Genomic DNA, 22,297 nt, shown 5'->3' on the forward strand with positions numbered 1-22,297 from the left:
GTTGTAGATTTTGGGTTTTTTTTTTTTTTCCCCAGAGCACTTTCAGAGGTTGTTCATGTTGGCTTAAAAGTTTGATCTTGACCTTGGAAGCAACAGTCTCACCACAAACTATTTAATAACTGTTCTGGAGCTTTCGATCATATCGCATGATCTTGAGCAGATGGAATTTTTTGTGGAATTTAATTTTATAAGAATTTTAGTTAAAGAATTCTAACAGAACGTATTTCTGTCTTTAGATTTTGATTATATTGAATCCCGATTATTTCCTGTACGGTTCTACCAGTGCCACTTTTATTATTGTCATTGAAATAAATGATGATGATGTGTGTTTGAATGAAGCCCACAGGGTTTGGACATGAAAAGCACAGCAGTGCTGGAACTTCGTGTTGCTTTCTCTTTTTCATGTTTCACTGTTTTTTCCCCTATGGTCAGGAGCCATTACCTCCTTTACTTCAGCGAGGCTTTCTGTGTTTGTGTCTTCCAGGACTCAACGCTCTGCCCTTTGATCCAGCAACCAACAACGACCCTCTACAATTCAGCAGTTCCAGTGGGCCGCTGGTGACAGAGTGTCCTCCTCTGGAAAACACTGCTGAGAATACCAAGAAGAGGAAGAGAGCCAGCCTGCCTCCAGGTACTGACAACAACTACCTAAGTATTGCACTACTGCTGCAGGATTACTCTGTGGTCTTAAATCCTCACTGTTTTGCCCTCAGTAATGTCGAATTCTAAATGCAAGTGTCAATGACGCTCAACAGAGAATGCCTCCCTTCATTCAGAAAAGCTTTGATACAACAGCTAGATTTTTTACCTTGAGATTCCTCTTCCCCTTCCTCTACCAACATCAAATGACTGCGATGGGAATTGTTGCATAATCCTATCATTTGGTGGCAGTATGGGGAGAAAAAAAAAGTAGCTTAGTTCGGTCTTTGTTGTTTTCGATTAGCTTGCCATGTCCTGCGGCTCTGGTTGTCTGGCCTGTTTGGAGGTCAGGCAGCTGCAGCAGAAAACTGCTCTGCTGAGATTGTGTGCCTGACTGTCTGTTACCGTGCCAACACCACCTGCCAATCAAAACTGCAACACGCCTTCAGCTTTCTCACACACACACCTGTCACACAAAGAGGGAAATGCTGAGAGAAGTGTGTCTGTGTACATGTGTGTTTATGTGTGTTACAGAGTTTGCCATAATTAAACAGTAATTTGAGTTAGCGGTGGTTTGCTTGGTAATGTGTCAAATTAAAGAAAGACTTCCTAATTAAAGAAGTACTGACTAATTAATTACTTTGTAAGTTACAGAAAGAAGAGGGCCCTTAAGACGAAGAAATTCCATGTTGTCTGCTTTTTTGGCGATGCTAATTGGACTGGATTAATACTCCACATTAACACGGCCCTGAACAACAATTCGTCTTTTCTTTACATCTTCACACGGACGAGTTCACGTCTTGATAAAGTTTAATTTCATTTTAATTCACTGACCATGACAAACTATAATTGGATCATGGATGATTCTAAAACAAATAACCAATGTCTGTCCAAATGACGTATTTGTTTGAATGTTGAAAGTTACACATTAACACCACGTGCAAATGCCACAGATTTACACTTTCAATGAAGATCAAGTAAAATAATAAGTAGTTGTATTAATTGACAGAACACTTGACTTTTGCTTATTCAATTTTTTCAGATTAAAAACACGACCTCCGTTCAGTTAATGCAGTGGTTCTCCAACATTTTCTGTCATGCCCTCCACCCCCACCACCACCACATGTAAACAGATTGAATTCTTATCATTCATTAACAATATCGGGGGAGCAACAAATAAAAAAGGAGCAAAGTTGAATTCAATTGACATAAAATAAATTATTCTGGTCAGCATGATAGCATCAGCAAACTCTTGTTATTTTTTTTATCTCCCTACATAACTCATGTTCATTCAACTCTTCCACTGACTTCCCCATCAGAAGGCCTTAAGATAAAAGCATTAGCAGTGCATGAATATAGTCTGTCCAACTGGTGGATAGACGATCACATTTTCTCTTCGTGTCATAAACATGGCAAGAAAGACCACTCCTTATCTCGGTCATTCTGCACCAAGTTATTTATATCAGATGTACTGACTCAGAACTTTCTTCCTCTCTAATATTAAATAATGCAGGAAGTTGATATGACTTCTTGTATAATGTGCTTTTTACATTCTTTATATATTTGTAAATGCTGCTGTGATGAGATGTCATGCCAAACCTTCATTCACCTTGTTCTCCAACTCCAGGACCACCGGTTTGCACTTATATTTCTACTCAAACTCTTCCACATCATATGTATGTCAAATGAATATCATTATGAGTTAGCATTTCCTCTTCCTGCTTTGACCCACATGTCTGCTGTTAGTCAGTACGTTAACATGCACACAGGTTAATATGTTAAGGTTACCAAGGAAATCAGATGTGTTCATATACCCTGTATTAAACTCTTAACTGTGAGACTGTGTACACATGCAGGAGGTCAATAATCATATTCTCCTGTCCCCCAAACGTAATTTGTAAACATTACTTACTTTTTTTAGTTGTAGTAGTGGTACAATTCACTGCTTCCTGTTGTTGGAGGGCTGAGAGTATAGGATAGTATAGAATAGGCTACAGCAACTAGGAGTAAAACCTAAGAAGCCTCCAAGGAAAGTTTCTGATGCTCCAGATAAAAAAGAAACTCAGCGTTCGGAGGAAGGATTACAGTCAAAACAAGAAAGCGATCGACGGCGAGGACAAACACAAATAACTATCCTTGTTGGAGAGCGCTGAGAGAAGGGACTGAGGGCAGACACAGATCACGTATTACTGCTCTTGGACAGGTTAGTAAAATATTTGGAGTAAGCTATGTAGCTATTACATTTACTCTACCTAAATAATGGATTATTGTCTTGGAACTGTGAAAAATTCTCTGTATTTTTGTAACTATTTCCGAACACAAGCCTGGGTGAGCTCACTGTAGGCATACATCATAAGCATGTTTGTGTAATTACTCTCACGGCCAGAAGGAGGGGGACAAAAGTTCTGCACTCCTAAGTTATTGGTGCTTACTAGCTTGAATCCAGTGCCTGAAGAATCATCTAAATGATGAAGCAGGAGCTGTGGATTTACTGTCTTAGATGGTCTGATTCTGTCTGGCTCATGATTGTCTCCAGTCACGGTCAGATCCTCCAGCTCTCTGATGGAGCACCGACTCATTAGCTGCCATGTTGATTGAGTCTTGTTAAGGGACCCTAATGGATAGATTTTTCTTATTACAATTGCCATTACACTTGATAATCCATCATGCATGTGTGTAAGCGTCAAAAGCAACACATACACTTTTCTTAATCAATTATTGAAATAAAATGGAGCTGTGTAATGTTTAAGTATTTAAGAAGGCAACAAACAAAACTGCCTGTTTGATGTGGCCCACGAGGAATCGAAGTCTTCCAGACTTAATGCCACCCTGCTGATAGAATATTTACTAATTATCTTTAAACCACCACACCAAGACCAAACAACAAGCAGTCATATACATAATTAGAGGCCCTCACCTCCTGTAAACGGTTACAGGAAACGTTTGAAGTTGAATTGATATTCTGTTCACTCTGCCACAAAATAGACACTGTTCATCAGAGTCCTCTCACTTCACACTCGGACTCAGTGTGACTCACTCAATATTTTTGATTTAGTTGCGTATGAAAAAGCTCCAGAGAAATGAAGTTCATTGGAAATCATGCCCACTTGGTAGGAAATTTCCAGTTTGTTGTGACTCTTTTACTAAGGCATGTAGAAACAAATTCATTGTTGTGCTTCTCTGTCTTGGACCCAGTAAAGTTGAGGCACTGAATAGTTCAACATTTTACCATAGTTTCTATATCAAACACTGTCGTTTTTATATAGTTCCCTCTAAAGTTACAGTCGATGCACTTGGACAACATCTTTTCTGTTCATCTTTTAGTTTTCTGTTCATGTGCACCCACTGTATGTGTGTGTGCTTGTCTTTTAACAATCCATAATAAGTGGTGCCTTGGGGCAGCAGGCACACTGCAAGGATTTTCCTTATTTTGTTTTTTATCAGTTTTACAACACAGCCAGAGATGGCCATTTCCCCTCCAGTCCTGCTGTTTTTGAGCTGCAGGTGGTGAAGAGAATGAGATTTTGAAATGCTGCTCATTTTTTAGTGGAGCAGGATTTCCCTTCTTACAAATAATATAAATGTCAGTTTGGTAGCACCCGCACAAGCTCGATTTCATTATCTCACGCATGTTATGTTAATGTAATACTAATAATAATCTTTATTTGTGAAGCAGTTCATAACAGTTAAGTTTGACCTGTAGTGTCAAATAGAGATACAGCTGAATTAAAAAGCATCATAAAGTTAATGCTTGTATTGTCAAAATAAAAAATAAAAGTAGAAAAATATGATTACAGGGAAATGTAAAACATTTTTGAAAGGACTTTGTATGTAAAGGTGGCCTGTGGATTTTTTAAACATAAGTTATGTATACATTTAGTGTTACTCAGCGAAACACATTGTGGGTGCCCTTGAGGTCTAACAAATGTGTTGAATGCATTTCCTTTCTCCATAAAACGTTTGCAAAGCAGGTTTTAAAGTATTTTAATCCAGAATGGTTTACATCCATGTTTTCTTGATAGCAGTCTTCTTCCCCTGCCTTTGTTGGCGCATTGCAGCATATCTTGGCGTGTTACCGCCATGTGTTGGTCAGTAGAATATTGTGAAACCATTAGCAGGACTATCCCAAAACAGTGACCCACTTATAGAAAAACAGCTCCATAGCACTATTAGAGGTCAAAAACTCCACAGGCTGACAGTGATTTTGCAAGCCTGAGAGTTGTTACGACCTGGCGTAGGGGAATCCTTGGCGCAACATGAAAAAATGAGACTCCCCTCTTCCCAGCTCCCAAGAACCAGCAAAAAAAGGAGGAGCCCTTAGAAAGGTTAATTTGAATATTTTAGCTTCAGGGTGGGCTAACTGCAAAACAATAAACAAAATGGAACTAAAGTTGAGAAACCTAAACTTACCTACTCAAATAAGAGAAACAAAAAGACAAGTCGCTAACCTCCTCCTAATCAAAAACAGGAGAAAAATAGGGTTAAACAAAAATGCTACCCACCCCTACCAAACCTTGCATCAATTAGCAGATCTGTTACATTTCACACAGAAACATTCTGGCTGAAAGTTGAGAGAGGAGAGCCCGCAGGGGCTGGGGGTAGCCAGCTTTTTAAAGCTCAAGCTTGGAGGCTGGATCCAGTCAGCTCCCTGGAACAACCTACACACTCACACAGTCAATCATTCACTCACTCAATCAGCCAAGCTCACCTGCAGCCCATCACACACAGGCACCACAGCAGAGAGAGTGCGAGAGATATCCACAACACATGCACAGAGGAGATCAAAGCACATACACAAGAACATAGAAAATGTTCATACGACCTCGGGGTCGTAACAGAGTGAGGGGTTCCACAGCTTTGGATAGCAAAGGTCCTGTCAACTTTGGTAATGAGGTGTGTTTTCACTCACTACACACAGTACTGTGCCTGCAGCACTCCTCAACTAACATCCTTCACCCTTTTGTGGTCTACTTTGGGTCAATAAGAGTATAAACATTACCCAAAAAACACTACCCAAAACAGCCCTACTTAAAGGACCATAACAATTTTTGAGAAATTTGGTCACATTACCTAAAACAGATGTGGTTCTTGGAGACTGCACCAATCAACGAACTTTTCACCTTTCTACAGTTTACCATATAGACTGCGTCCACTGGAAACTCTCTGTACCTGTGCAGTAGCATAAGTAAATTTGTTTATATGAAAAAGCTCTTTGAAGGAGAATGCTTGGCCTTTTGGCTGAATGGTTTCCAAGTAACCTTGTAACAAGGTTGTTTGACTGGAAAAAATATTGAGTTGCTATCAAACCTAAGGTCATGTGTATGGATTCATCCAAAGCACATCCAATGCCAGGATTAAAGAAATCCCCTCACTAAAAATTTTCTGTGCACGAAAATCAATTAATTAAATTTTATTACAAAGGCCAGTTCACAACCGTAGTTTTAGCAAATAAAAGAATTGTACTCTCACCGATCCAATCTCTTGTGCATTAACCTTTAGTGGGAGCAAAGAGCGAGGTGTTAAATAAAATGCTATTGATTCTCCAGGAGAAAGGTTAATGTCACTGAGCAAGGGAAAATAAGGATACATGTTGTGTAGGGAGCAACAATATTTTTCAACCAATTGGAACACCATGACATGTAGCAGCAAATGTTTTATCTGGGTACATATTATTACATCCCAGCATTGTATGTATCCTTGAGGTGAAACAAACATATTGAATATATTTATTTCACATTTGTTAGATTACCTGCGTGACGCTTTACATCAGGGATCAAATGTCAGTTTTCTAAAGCTGTTTATATTGCAAGATAAAAAGTTAGTTGTTGTAATGTATAATTGTTTATGTTGTATTCATGTTTGCTGAGTGAGAGTACAAGCAACACATTCTGGGCAGATATCTGTGTGGTCTTGCGAGTCACCACTAGGTACCAGGTTAAATTTCATCAAAGTGAATATAATTAAATATTCTAGTAAATGTTGTCATTGGCTCCTGTTTGCAAGGGTCAGCACAGCCTAAAATGCATTACTGTTTATGCCGACTGCACATGTGTGAACACCAGACTGTCCTCACCAGAAAAACGTCCATACAGGTCGTTTCTGCAAGCAGCTTATTACGACCCATGTTTACGTTTATTGTGGGATACAACCTCTAGTGTTCGTGGTAATTACAACAACGACTTTCACCCAGTAGACCGGGGTTTGTGTGCCGTGTGAAAGCAAAAGTCGTTGAGTTGACTTATTTGAAGTTTCCTAACGTTACGTATGTGACTTAGTTACATGACTTATGTAATGTACTTAACTTACATTAGTTAGTTCTTTAGTCTTCAGCCTCTGTAGCCTCAACTACAGGCCCTCTCATTAATTTTAAAGGAGCCAGTCCGTAACCGCTGTGGGGGTGCCAACCCAGGGGGCTCCAGCAAAACAACACAGGGTTGCAACCCCTGCAAAAAAGTTGAATGTTGGCTAATAAAAAAAATACTTTGTAACGTGAATGCTGTATTTCTATGGTTTACCTCCTGGTCTTTGCGAGATAAAAATAGTTGTCCCTGTGATAGCTTGTAAAAGTTTGTAAAATCCTGTCTGAGTATTACAAACTGTAATGCAGTGTTTTGGCATCTAATAAGCCTTTTAATGCATTAATCTGTTACTCAAACTGGACTTCTTGCATCGTATTTCATTACCTCTCTGGTACCTTAAACAACTCGCCCCCACCAATGCAGCCCCCTGTGTGGTTTTAATACAGGGCTGATTTCAGTCTGAATCCCCCTAATATGCATATATCAGTACCACTTCTGGTGGGTAAATCATACGCATCAGTCAAAATGTTGTTTTTCCAGTTTACCCTTCAAAAGTAATTAAGTAATAGGAAACCACAAGCTCTGAAATTGCAAATGGCTGGGTCATTTTTGCATGATAAGGGGGGGAAAAAAGAAAGTTTCAGTCATAAAAATGTTTGCTCTTCCCCAGTTTGAATTACACGTGGTTTAATGACTAAGGACAAAATAACCTTGTGTTGTTTCTATATGCTTGTTAGCTGCTGTACTTTTACAGGTGAGAGCTGTGAAGTAAAGCGGTCCTTACTGACTTCATCGGTGGTCAGGGTTAGTATTGGAGATTCTGAAACCATTTTGTCTAGGTCTCCTATGGGAGTGTGTAGTCCACACCCTGTCTTTTTACTCCGGCCTCCTTATGATGAATGGGTTTCAGTCTGACTGGCAATTTCTGTGTGGAGCACCAAAACCCCAGACATTTTTGCATAATAGTTTCCAATATTACATTCACCAATATTTCTTTTTGTGGCATTTTTTTGTGTGTGGAAAGTAATGGATTTGAGCATAAAAAAAATGTTATGTGATGTCATTGACCCACTACTGGCAGGCAAAGAGCTGTTGGAAGGTAAATAATGTAATGGGCTACTTAAGCTGTCAGAGATGACAGTCCATTTAGATATATGGCTATGTCACTGTCCCAGAGAGAGGTGTGTGTGTGTGTGTGTGTGTGTGTGTGTGTGTGCAGAGTGTCCTAATTGCTGTGTGTTGATGCTGGGGGAGATCTACAGCTGGATGTCAGTCTTTGTGACGCTGAGGCCACACAGTGGCACAGAAGATTTAGAGTGATGCTGATGGATGGGAGACACAGGATGACAGACTGAAGTTTAAAATGAACTCTTTAGCTCACAAACACGATGTCTGCAGGCATGTAGGGGAGTAGAAAGGTTAACGGCTTAGTGATTTTCAAGAATTAAGCCTGGAAGGAGCAGCTGCATGCTTCTGCAGTACTGTATGTCTGTCTGTGTGTATGCATTTTGACTCGAGGAGAGAAAAGTGATTGAAATGCATAGCAAGTTGCAAAGAGGCCCGCCTCTCCTTATTCATCTGGGATTCCTCTGCTTCAGTCAGAACACAACAGTCCACTTGTCTTTACTGCTGCTCTGGGAGAGATAAAGACTACACATTGCCTGTGTGTCTGTATGAACAATATGTGTTTGCATAGGCATATCCAGCATTTTTGAGTATTTATTTTAAATGCCATATAGGGCAGTAGGGCTGCATCTAACGATTATTTTCATTAGCAATTAATCTGCAGATTATTTTCACAATTAATTGTTTGGTTTCTAATATGTCAGAAAATTGCTAGGAAAACCAGCAAATGTTGACATTAAAGAGGCTGGAGGCATTTTTGCTTAAAAAAAATGACTGAAGCGAATAATCAGTCAACTTTATAATAATTCTGTCGTCAGTCGTTTCAGCTTTAATATACAATAGTTCAGATGTGCTATTGGTAGTGTTATGAAACTGCATTATTATCTTAATCACGCCAGGTTGTCTGTGATCCAGGTCGAAGTGGAGATCTCGAGCCTCATCTTCCATCCACTCTACTCATCATCACCAAACAGTTAAATGAAATTGGGTTTCATCCTTTGTCCCTTTTCCCATTTTTCACCTCCATCATTTTCAACCATGCTCTCTTGCTCCCTGTCACTCTCCTGTACGCCACTGTGGTCAGGGATTTAGTGCCACTTCACCCCATCTCACAAAGCCTATAAACATGTGAGATCTAAATAATTCACAGTGCCAGAAGGCGCTCTGCTCTGTCTGGCTAAAGCTAATGGCAGAGCCTCAAGCAAAGGCTCAAGCTCTGAAAAGATTCTAATATAAAAACACAAATCTTTGTTTGCTGCTTGATCAAAGCAATCAGGGCTTGGTTATTTTGCACATGGCCTCCCTCCTGTTATTACCTCTACACAGCAACAGTGTAGGGAAGATAAACAATTAGCCCTTAGATGAGTTTTTCTCTTCATCTTTCAGCCTTCGGGACATAGCTGCCCAAGGAAATCTCAAACCAAATAAGTTGTCTTCTAGCAGTGTTTTTCATTAATATTCTCAGATCCATTTTTGGATATTATCTCTGCAACTAAAATGATTTCTAATCAGGATATGGCCTGCAGGCTATAGTTTTAGAAACTGGCAATGTTGTATCAACAGCCAGTAAACAAAAATAATTTTCTTATGATTCTTTTTTTTGCCAATAACACTTGGAAAATATACTGTGTGTTTATACTCGTACCTGAAAAGAATTTAAGAGTCCACATCTCACACAAGTAAAGGGGCGATCACACAGAGATGCACCGCTAGAAACGCGTCGTCAGCAAAACCATTGTTTTCCTATGGTAGGGTGCGGCTGGTGTGCGCTCCTCTCTCCTCTCTCGTCGGGTTTTCTAGCAGTTTTTAGATGCGCATATATATATATATATATAATATCATGCCATTAAAAGGGGAAGCTAACCAAAAGAAGAAGGGACTTACATGGAAAATACTGTTTTGGACACATAATTGTGTATTTTTCTTTTCTTTTTCCATGTTATTGTCTGTGATCCCTCACAACAGTTACCTCTGTGAGAAGCTGTAGGAATCTCCCTGTTTTTACCCAGCACTATGCTCACAGCAGCATGTTCATCACAGAGACCCCGCAGCTCTTCTCGTCTGCTATCAACACCTCTCCCTCCATCCATCCCTCCCCTCCACTGTCCTTCTGTCTCCAGCCGGGTTAGCTGATCCACACCAGCTGCCTCTCACTGCCTTACATTAGTGCTCTAAACCAATGTGCTGAACATCTCCTCTGCCTCTCCTCCTCTTCTTCATCCTGCCACATTTTTCCAACACGCTCATTTCACATAGCACTGTGAGAGGCCACTGCACAAGTACTAGTGCAGATTATAATTTATATGACTGAACTGATGGACGAATGCATGAGTTTTGTGTGTGTTTGCTTCTAATTAAGGGGGGACAAATTCATCAGCCACATTTGTAGTACTGCAACTAATGATTATTTAGATTTTTTTTTAAATATTTTATCTATAAAATGGCAGTGGAAAACACCTGTTTTAATGTTCCAGAGCCCAAGGTTGAACCTTGAGAATCCTCATTTTATCCCACCATCTGTCCAAAACTCCCAAATATTAATTTTACTATCATCTATGTAAAAGAAAAACAGCAAATCCTCACATTGGACAAGCTGAAGTCAAAGACTGTTTGGAATATCCGGACGAAATCCAGATCAGATTTAAAACACTTTCAGTTACACTTCCACACATATGTGTGTCTGTTGGCCAGATCACAAATCTGATTACAATCCGTCTTGGATTTCTCAGGCCACATGCAAATCAGGGTCGGCCCTACAGTCCAGAGGGTGGTGGTAATGCATCTGATACTGTTTAATAACTGCTACATCACCAGAAGAGAATAACATCTGCACTTATGTAGTTTAGTTACAACAGTTTAGCTACTGTTGGCTAACAACTATCCATAGTTACGTACACACACAGAAACACATTATCATATATATCGGCTAAGTGCGAGGGAATCGCAGTGTATCTTCTACACTGGCTCTTACTCATGCTACTCCCTCAACTATACAGATCAATGCCCTCACACACACAGGCCATTCAGTGGTAGAACTGATCAGGGATCAGATAAATGCTACAACAGCTGGGTATGTGTTGAAATCGCTGGAGCTATTTGGTAATGAAATTAGTTGTCGACAGGGAGAACTACCGCTAATGCCAGTGTAAATTTAGCTGCCATTGTCACAGGGGGCAGACCGTAGGGGGCAAATGCTGTGAGTGGCTACTTCAACGCTCACTGATGTAGTTACAATAGGGAGTAAGTAAAGTTTACGTATGTGTCATGGACAGACATATGCATTTACACTTTTTCAACATTTGGCTAGAATACTTTTTAAACCACCTCCCGAGATGGAGGTTTAAGATGTCTGTGTAAGGGAAGTGTAAACCAGGTCTAATCAATTAACAGAATAATCATCTCAGCTCTACACCTGAGGGCAGCTGCCAGTTGAGAAAGTATGAAGAACCTTCTTCTCCACATCTTGCTTAGTCATATTCCTTCACTTCACTTTAGAGTATTTACTCTTTGAGAGGGAAACCCCAGTGATGTTTTTGTACTCTGTCATCCTTTAAGCTCATTGGGCACCAGGAGGCCTGTTTAGGTATACTCATAGGGTGGCACCCAGCCATAATTAATGAATGATTGTACCAGCTTAAACACAGCCGCGGGAGTGTTTGTTAATGTCACTGCTTCTCAGCACTGGAATCAGAAAGCCATACAAGGTTACACAACATAAAACAACATCAGAGAGAGGATACAGAAAGTGGGATTACATTTTGACAGACAGTGCAAACTAGACTTTTTTTATTATGTTAGAGCAGAGGCTCTGAACCCCAAAATGTCATGGGAGACCTTCACTGTGGCTGACCATGTGCTCTGACTCCTTTGAAGAAACACATACAGTATGTAAGCAAGCAAGCAAAACTTTATTTATACACCACATGTCGTGTCAAGGGAAATGCAGTGTGCTTCAAAAAAAGTAAAGAAAACAAGTGTATACACAAACTGTAGATGTGTATGTGTGTGGATATGTGGAAGATACAATACTTGCTTGGGATATTGGGGATGGCCAGTAGCCTTTCCTTTAAATCTATGATCTTATTCTTTTTCAGTAGTAGTAGTGTTTTATGGCTATAACCAGTCTGAGGCGTCATCCTACTATGTCTTTCAACTGCTCAATGAATGATCCATCCTTCAGTCTCCCTACTGTTATATATTGAAAATTGAGCTCCACTTTATGACTTTGTAGCAGTCAAATAAGGTTTTCAAGGTTTCAGTACTCATGCTTGAAAAAGTAATGTACAGGTGAAAAAGAAAAAACTGCCCAGATTCCATATACATTTTCCAGTAGTTGTGTATGCAAAACTTACATTATGATAATTCATGCAACATTTATAAAAGGTTTGACTCTCAGTTTATTTTTATTTTCTCATTGTTTCTCATTTTCCATTTCTTTTGGATTCTTACCACCGTGATCCTGACCAGACTTTATTCATAGATTCACCTTTTCCTAATTAAAGCCATTTTCAAAAGGGCACCAATCTCACTGCTCTCTGGCGACAGTTGCCAAGGCAAACTCAAAATTACATCATGCAGGTACCTTTTGTCTTCAGCCTGGTGGATCAGAAGAAAGTCTATCTATTTCTACTACAATTCTGCATGTCCCTCTTTCTCTGTTTCCCTCATTGAGTCTCCATGACATGTAAGAAGGACAAATATACTCTATGCTGCCAAAGTCTAATTATATGCTAAGCAAGCCCCTTCTCTAACAAAGACTTACGCTGCTCTGGATCTGACTGCTGCTTTAGTCTTTTTTTTTATACAGTATCGCCCTCCTTCTCCTCTAGTTCTTGTCTGAGAGAGTATATGGTCCTCATGTGTGGGTGGAGGAATAAGACGACAGTGTTTCAAGGTCCTCTTTACCTAGTTGTACTTTGTTCACTGTGTACGCAGGTTGTGCACATGGGACTCAACTGTGATGTACACTTACATTTTCTGTTGGAAATTACAGTGATGCCTACAGTGATGCATTTGGACATAAAGTAGAATAATGGAGAAGTCAATATGAAACGGTAGCTATGGGAAATCTGAACTGGCGTCAGTAAAGAGAATTATGACAGTTTAAAAATAACACAACCCAAATGGAGCATGTTGATGAAATAGATTTCTTATTTATCACAGCAATTAATTAAATTGATCAAATAAGAAATGCAGACGGTTGCTGTTCTGACTACAGCTTCACAGACTGTAAAGTGGGAACAAGTCTTTGCCTTTTGAAGTGTCAGTTCTTATATATTGCGGAGGCCGCTGGGTATTCTAGCATGATGATGTTTGTATCAACACAGCAGTGGCTTTGTTAACAGCCTTCTGACGTTCCCCTGCCTGGCTTGACTTCCCCCTCAGGTGTTTGTATTGTATAAGGAGGGCTAATGGGTTTAATCTAAAGTCAGCACGCTAGATGATTAGGGTTGTTAAATTCCAAAGTTTGTTGTAATGGCATTGACCGGAACAGTGTTTGAGCCATTTGTCAAAGCCACTGGGAGGAAAGCTAAGGTTTAACAACTTTATACTCCCTCTCTTTCACTTTTGCCTATATTTACACCCCGCCATCTTACAGTGGGTCTTGTTTTGCTTTCAGGCAAAGGTAGTCTCCCCTCTCTTTTGACAAATTTTATATACTTGTGTCAGATGCACCTTGTCTGTGCCATGAGCTTAGGTAATTGGAGCTTATGATGGGGGAACTGTGCAGCTGGTTTTCCTGCATTATCCTGTGTTGCTTACATTGATGATGAGTTGGAGGTTTGAGTCTTTCTTTAGTAGAGCAGAAACAATTAAGCAATTCATCGATTGACAGAAAAGTATTGACAAAATGTACTGGTTTGCTGCTTTCTTTGTTTTCTCTGATAGTAAGTTAAACATATTTTGGTTTTGATCTTGTGATCTAAAATAATCATTGAAAGATAAAGTCTGTGAAATCAGTTTTCAGAGATATGATGGACGTTTGCCCTGAATGGCTTTAGAAATGGGTTAGGGTTAGGTAAAATACCAATGAGTCAGTCAACACATGAACAGAAATGCATGACTGCACATTTTGAGCCCTGACAGCACATTCTGGCTGAATACAGAGAGAGTTGTGGTTTGGCCTTGCTCCCACTTAAAGCCTATAAGCTTATAGGGCGTCAAGGTAACCGTTGCTGTGAATTTGCAGTGGAAATGTGTACAACCACACCAAACCACACCACACAGAAAAAAATATCTTTACACAGCAAACAATATCTTTGCCGTGGTGTTGCACTGATTTCAAGCCAGTGGAAAGAAGGGTTTAATGGGCATCAGATGTTTTTTTGTCTGCCATAAGCTCTATGTTGCTGCCACTACAGGTATTTCTCATGGCTCTAGTCAACCATACTGCCATTACAGAAAAGATGAACCATTGAAATAACTGCGATGACCTCCATTCTGAAAGCTTTACTAGAGAAAGTATCAGACCATGATTCATTCAATGCTCCATGACTCTGTGGAGGTCACTGTCTGCTAGAAGCTTAGATGTGGTCTTAAAAGCCAGACCATACTGTTATGTGTCTCCATTAACTTTCATGACCAATGATGCAATTCATGATGACATGTTACAGAAATGTGCCTGTCTACTCTTATAGCCATTGGAGTGACAGTAAAAAGCATCATGTCTTGTGATTCCCCTCTCAGTTTTCTTGCCACTCTTGAAGTAGTATTGATCATGTTGGTAAGATTTTGAATTTCATAACAGTACCAGCCTAGGTATGTATTCTACAGTGGTACAAAGGAGGAAAAAATTAGTCAACGTTAAGACACATGATCGAACAAAACAAGACACTTTAACATGTCTGGGCTCTGGCATTTTTTAACTATTTTTGGACATTTTATAGACCAAATAATCAGCAGATTTATCAATAATCAGAATAATCATTAGTAGCAGCCCTTAATTGAATCCAATCATTGTAAACATGGTGTGAAGTTAGAAAACACCAATCCTCCGTGCAACAGTAAGACAATAGAGAGAAGAAATGTAACAAAAGTACCTTTGCAATGTCAACTCTTAATCAAGAAAAAAAATCAGAGCAGTACTGTATAAATAGATAGAAAAACAGAAACAATGTCAAAGTCATCAGTTGATCTAGAAAAGAGATGCAGAAGCATGTAATAGATTCCTCAGTGGAGATTGAACAGATGTTTATAAGTGGAAATAATGCATCCTACCTTTCATCCATGTCAAGAAACTGTGAAAAGGAGATCGTAATCTCTCTCTTACGCTGTAATCAATCTGAGAAGCTTGTCTTATAAAGAACCAAATGCATTGTGTTCCACACTTCTCAGTTATCTTTGATTTAGTTTTTAATATCTTGTCTAAGCTTCCATATTTAGTCTGAACACACATCCAGCTGGGGCCAAGTGAATAATGAAAGAATTTTGTAGCTTTCTAGACATCAGCTGTCAAAAACTTACTAAAATATTGCAGTTTTCAGGAAGTGTGAAGTCTTTCTGGGAGGCTTATTCTTTTGAAACCCTGCTGTACCTCCAGCCCTTCTTGTCACAACATTGCACCAGCAGTCGTTACTGTGACAGCAGACTCACAGAAAGCTGCTGTGGTGAAGAGGCGTGGCCAGATAAGAGCCCTGGCAAGTTCACCGAGCTGTTGACATTTTCTCACAACAACTCCCCTGGTTCTAATTGGCTACCGCTGATAAGATTCCCATGTTGTAATTGGCAGCTGCTGATAAGATGCTGTCAGCTGCTGCAGTAGTCAGCAGCATGGTGAGATGACAACAGCTCAGGAGTTGGTGGGCGGACAGGGCTAAATCCAGGTCCTGAACCTTGTTTTCGAGATACTATTCCAGTCAGGGGTTGGCAACTTTTTTAAGTTGATATGGCAAACTTGTTAGCAAACAGTTGCTTATTTACACATCCAGCAGTTAGAGCGACATTATAATTTATTTAGAGTCGTGTTTCTGGCCACTTAATGAATGTAAGTCCAATATTCACTCTCTTTTAGCTCTGTTTTTGGTCTCTACCAACTCCTGAAGGAAATATCTGGCTTTTTAGCCACTAAATGCTGCATTCACCAGCTAGTCGCTAACTGTGTCTGTCTGCTGCTGAGCAGCTAAACAATGAGTTGGAACTCGCTATAAAGCAAAAGGGAGCTGCATACTCAGGTGATAATTCTCTGTAGGTTCATCACTACAAACTATCCCTTTCACATTGTTTTCACATTATCATTTTATTTTGTTATGATAAAAATATGCATTCCATTGTGGCCCATACATGCCATTATAAGGGGGCCACTGGGCTAGTCATGTCACAAAGATTATTTTTTCTTCTGTACCCCAGTTCTGTACTCAGTACAGCTGACTCTGCTAAATCCAATCCAATATCTGTTGAAATTTCAGGCCGTTATGTTTCAGGCCATACTCATAGATTTAGCAGATGTTTTTGCTGGCAGAAGTAGCCCGTAGTCTCTTGGGCTTGAGCTGGAACTGCTGATAAAGAGATTTTTGTGCTATTGTGTCCTTAGCCTAGATCTTTGTGTAATTAATACACTTAAAGTCCCTACTTCTTCCCTAACCGTACTTCCTGTCTGTCCTCCTCGAACTGCAGGCCATTATTCCTTATTGTCTGTATCATGCACAAGAGCATATTTTTTTGATTGATCTTGAGGAAGGAATTATGGTTCTGTTTTTAGGTAATGCACAAGAAATTTTGCATAGCAGACAAACTATATGTGATATCTTGCTACATTGCCTATCTAATGGGAGGATATATTGGTGTGTGTTTGAGTACTAATTGTGGGTGAAGTCAAGTGTCTCAGGTCCTCTCCATCCAATTGAGGGTTAGGAAGACAAAACCCTAAGTTCCCAGGAGATAGTATGCAGGCCTTTCCAGCAGCATGCAGGCATATTTAAAAATATATAGTTGTAGGTCTTTACTATATTTCCATCATATGGTGTCTCAATCTCAGGAACAATTATGTTTTTGTACATTTTGCTTTGTCTCCTGAGATACCAGCAACTAAGAAACAAAACCAAGAGTTGTTTAGAGCTTGAAGGTTCATTCTTGACCTTGGGAATAGCAAATTCTCTTAGTACACCACTTACTTGGTGTTTCCACAGCTTTCAACCACATCTCATCACCTTAGTCAGTGGATAGAGTTGTTCAATTGTCATTGAGACTGTTTAGTTGTTATCACATGAACTATTGTATAGAACTAAAGTATGGAATTTTGGTTACGTGATTAGAGCTGAAATAATTAGGCCTAGGTGAATAATCTAATAATAAAAATAAAAATAAAAATCTGATAATTGATTAATCGTTTTGAGCTAAAACTTCTCTGGTTCCAGCCTCTAAAATGTAAATATTTGATGGTTTTGTTAGCCTTTTATGATAGTAAACTGATTATCTTTTGGTTTTGGACAGCTTGGGTTCTGGGAAACTGTGATGGCTATTTTTCACTATTTTCAGAAATTTTATAGACCAAGTGATTTAATCCAGAAAATAATCGGCAGACTAATCAATAATAATGGGGGGAGATTGTAACACCCTGCCTCTGTTCAAAGATTGTCTCTGGCCTTTGCCGGCCGTCCACTATCTCCTGGTCGATGACTTTCAGTTGTGTAGTTGTGGTGTGATTTCGTTAAGACTAAGTTGTGCTCTAAAGATAAAGTGTGCAGAACCACTGGAGTTTTTGTTGTGGAAGGATGATATGAGGGGTTTTTTAAATGTCTAAATCCACTAGACTAAATCCAGTCCTTGAACAAAATCTAATTTAAGTGACTTTAATGTGATGTAAGAAAGATTGTACGCTTCCCAATTAAAAGATATAAAACTGTCAATGCTTTCAAGGTTATTCAGTGGGCATTCACTTTATTTTTAGGAGGCTGAATTGTGGAAAAAAGCAGTGTCTGTCATTGACTTGTAATTGTTTTACGGTTTGCTTCAGGACTTCTCCAGCTGTTGATTAACCATGACCATCAAAGATGTTTTCTCGCCAAGCATGGCATAATATAACAAGCTGTGAGGACTTACAGCACTGTTATTCCCTTTACCACAGCAAAGAATGACAGTCCCACAGCTTTTTGTCTGAGGCCATGGTCTCTTGTTCTGACAGTTTAAACTTCAAAGGAGAGAGAAAACAGATTTAAAGAAGCTCTCTAGCATGTTTTTTCTCCTAGAGGGTGTCAAGCTGTCCTTCAGGCGTCAATAGACACATTCAATTTGTGTCTTTTGTACTAACCAAGGGTTTGGCCGTGTAGTGACTACTTGTTAAACAGCAAACTTCTACAAGACTGCAAACTGGACACAGGCTGTCTGGATAATAGAGTCCGGAAAACACAGAGGAGCTTATATTGTACAGCTCAAGTATTCTTTGATGTAACTGCAAGGTTGAAGGATTTTGTTTTATATTTGAATCACAATTTTGGATTTCAATATTCACGTCTTAAAATTGTATCACCTCAGGAGGCCATGTTAATAGGTTTGGGTTCTCCGTTTTCCATCAGTGCCATCATCTTTGTCTTAACCTTCAGTCGTCTAATGGTGATGGTTCTTCTTCTGGCTGCCTGGTATGTTCTCAGATTTCTTTAGATTAAAAAGATATGTTTGTACTGTATGAATATGTCCTCAGTTAGGACATCCTCTCCTTTTCTCTTCCATATCCTCTGGGGAACAATGGAAGACCTAAGGACTGATAGCACTGAGGAGGAAATTAATCAGGCCCTCAAAACTTCACACTTGGCCACTCTGGAGATTTCTGTCTGTGAACCTTCTGGGGAAAGGCTGTGGATTTGTCTATGACTCTCCCTGTCCTCGAAGTCTTCCCTTACTCTTATAGAAGAGTTTACCTTAAAAGCTGAGGATTTGCCTTCAAGCTGCTGTTTCATAACTGTAAACAAAAAGTCTTGGGTCAGGAGCTTATGGCAAATCAAGACTTTGGTTGGGGGCGAAGAAGGTAAATGACCTCACCAGAAGGGTAGTAAACACAAATATTAAGCTATTAACATTCTTAATGCCTTTAACCTTTTTTTTGTTTTGAGAGATGATGTATACAACCTTACAATTATGAAAAGGATATTAAAGGGTAATGAAAGGGAAACACAAGAAAAGAGAAAGTGTTTGTACTGTGAAATGAAGGTCTAACAGGTCATGATGGAGCTCATTGTTTTGATTACAGAAATGTTTCAGGTTTGATTTTCAAATGAATTACATGTTATGTTTTTGACCTTTTTAAATGAAACCGATTTGGGTAATGAAGGTTAAAATAGATGAAAGCTCTACTGAGGAGTGGAAGCAGATTCAACTCCTAAATCTCAACACTGAGACAGAGGTATCAGACTACACATCAGTGGGCTAAACAGTAAATCCAAGAATGCCAATCTCGTCTCCCGGCTGTAAGTTGTTTTGGAGAGCACTAACCTCTCACAGAACTGAGCACAGAGAGAATTTTGAGAGATGGGTTGTGTGCTTGACATCCCATGTGGGATCAGTTATATCACACAGCTGTTCAGTTTCCCATCTGATGTAACTGGCTCTGTACAATAGACTATAGTACAGTTTGGATCTGATGCATTGATTTTTGCCCAGAATGTAGAGGCTTTCCTTTTTATTCTCCTCATCCAAGTCGCAAGCTGATCCATCCTTAGTTGGCAAGCAAAGCTTACAGAATTTTTATTGATCTTTGCTTTCTGTTGGTTTGGCATCGTGTTTGGTCATTAGAGTCTATTTCAGATATATTATGGGGGACTAAGCCAACCGAGAAAGCACCAAGATGACTTGGTGCATGTGCTATTAGTAGTATTACTCTCTTGTAGTTTAGATAGTTGGCAGTGAAAATATTAAATATAGTGAGAAAAGTGAGATATGACATGTTGAAGTACACTATAAATACATTAATCTTCACAAGAAAACATTAACCTTCAGGGGAGAAGTGCAGAAGTGATATTTTACACATTACATACTATTATTTAAAGAGTGTGTCTATTGTTTGTGCCATCATAACTGAATTGAAAATGAGATTAGATGCATTAGGGAAACCCATCATTCCTCAGGAAAACAGTGCAGGTTGAATATCAGTCAAATAGATTGTAGAATAGAATCAAGATAGGGTAAGACGTGATTGGCACAAGTGGCATAAATGTCCCCTTTAAGTGGACCCTGAGCTGTTCTTCAGCAATGTGTCTTGTACTTTAAATGAGTCTGACTCTACTGAGATTGTGGGAGAGGAACACTAACTGCAGTCATTTGAAGTTGCCTGTTCCATGCTGTTTATTTCTTCCCTCATGTCCACCAATATCACTTCATATCTTTCACTTTAACCCAAACCGGAGATCATCTCATCAACAGGTCCATCCAGTCTCCATTGATCTGTCTGTGAACCACCAAATCTGTCTGAGAGCAGCAAGACACTAGTATTGAATGTTTTCTCTGTGGTATAAATTTTAGTCTCTGTTGCATTGTTCTGTTTTTGTTGAAAATTAATTGTTTTTTGGGCAACTTTCTTACCTTATGGAGTTCACTTACCTTTTTGAAGTTATCTTTAGATGTACCTCTACTTGTTGCATCTCTGATAAACTCCTGTTTTGCCTGTTGGTTATTTTGCTATATCTGAAATAAGTTTGATTTCTTGAACAGACGGGCACTGCAGGAGAGCTGAAAGTCATGCAAATTGCTTATGATAAGTCACGTTCCGACGTAATGCATAATGGATGAGAGAGTTAAATTAATATAGCATGTATATGAACCTAACTGTCGTATTTCATTAACTTCCATGTTTATCTAAATTCACTACCATGACATCCTTGGTTCAGAATTAAGGTTTGAAGTCTCAATAGATTAGCTCATATGAAAGTTTAGCACCCTGTGAATGTATCATTTTATTGGAACAAATTGTAGATGTTAAAATTAAAATTTTTGGAGCACTTTAAGGACTTCTCAAGAAAAAGCTTTTCTGGAGTTATAGTGTGATACGAGCTTCTGGTGTTTTCGAGGTCAAGAATTAACTTTAAGTCTCAAGATGTTTAGGTGTTTCTGTTTTCATAGTTCATTCTGGACTGCCTTGCCTGAATTCCTATGCCCATTGATTATAAAACGTACATCAACATAATCTTAGAAAGATTGTTTTGCAACATAGTAGCCAGCAGGGATCATGTGTGACAAAAGGCACAGCCCAAAGGCTGTTTACATGGTGGTGATCACTGTTGCAAATAGTGGAAGATGTGCTATCTGAATATTTTCCATTGTCTGCTGTGGCTCAGGACTTGGTTCTGTTTGCAGGTAAAGACTTAAATTCATCAATGTCACCTCAGCATAACATTTTAGTTATTTAGACCAATCAGAAATGTCAATCTAACGACAGTGCATCTGGGAACCACAAGTCAAATCGACACCAGTGGAGGCCGAAGTATTGCAAGTTTGATTATTGCCACCTCCAACCACCTAATCACTTGCATTGTCCAAACACAGCAGTACATTTTGCTACTTACACTTCATCCTCACAACGTGGGCACCGTCTATAGTGACTGTGTTAGCATAAATGTTAGCATTTCAGAAATCACCTAGGCAGTGTGGCAAGTAGTCTATTGATTTCTATACCAGTTTTACAGACATGTGGCACTGTGGCATGCCCTGTTTGTTGCATTATGGATTCCACTGAAAACCTCACATCATATTATTCTGAATACTTTGATAGTATTGATGTGGTGAGGTTACAGCTCTGTTTAAAATCTCTCTTCTTTTTCTCTCTTTCATGTGCTTTATCTCCCATCCCTCTTTCACCCCCCAGATATCGGAGTGATCTGTTCTTGTCTGTCACCTCTCTCAGCCCGATAAGGAGAGTCATGCTCCTGTCCAGGAATGGATGTTCCTCCTTGACAACATTGACACAAACACAAGTGCCTTTGAACCATTTGTATAAAAATAGCTGCTGATAAGGCAATAGAAATTGAGGTTGTTTACCATTACTACTCTGCCCAGGGAAGTCTTCAGTAAGACTTCTTCCTTAGTAAGATAAATGCTGATGCCCACTGTGCATCTGGTTTCTTTTTCTCTGTCATTGCCTGTAAAATACTATAAATTCATTAATCAAGAAAACTGTTGTATCAGGGGGTTTATGGATCTGCAGCTCTTGATGTTCACTTGCGTTGCATCAGTCTTTGCTTCATAGCTGAGTCTAATCCTGCAAAAATTTTAAAAAAGAGGCTTCTTCAGCATTCGGCCATTTCAAACCA

General features: G+C 39.4%; 1 protein-coding gene and 1 long non-coding RNA gene across 8 annotated transcripts in view; one reads left to right on the plus strand and one right to left on the minus strand.

Moving 5' to 3' along the window:
* The window catches only part of LOC122880460, a 110,188-nt gene extending 94,549 nt beyond the window's left edge, over positions 1-15,639 (minus strand). For both annotated transcript variants that reach the window (XR_006378944.1, XR_006378942.1), the window contains exon 1: positions 15,528-15,639. This is a non-coding gene — a long non-coding RNA (uncharacterized LOC122880460). The remainder of the gene's footprint in view (positions 1-15,527) is intronic.
* Positions 1-22,297, plus strand: part of enox2 (ecto-NOX disulfide-thiol exchanger 2) — a 168,463-nt gene that overhangs the window by 80,241 nt on the left and 65,925 nt on the right. For all 6 annotated transcript variants that reach the window (XM_044205606.1, XM_044205605.1, XM_044205609.1 and 3 more), the window contains one exon: positions 485-631. In XM_044205606.1, the coding sequence (XP_044061541.1) occupies positions 485-631 (147 nt within the window). The remainder of the gene's footprint in view (positions 1-484; positions 632-22,297) is intronic.

This window comes from Siniperca chuatsi, linkage group LG8 (assembly GCF_020085105.1).
Source record: "Siniperca chuatsi isolate FFG_IHB_CAS linkage group LG8, ASM2008510v1, whole genome shotgun sequence".
In the NCBI taxonomy this organism is placed as follows: Eukaryota; Metazoa; Chordata; class Actinopteri; order Centrarchiformes; family Sinipercidae; genus Siniperca; species Siniperca chuatsi.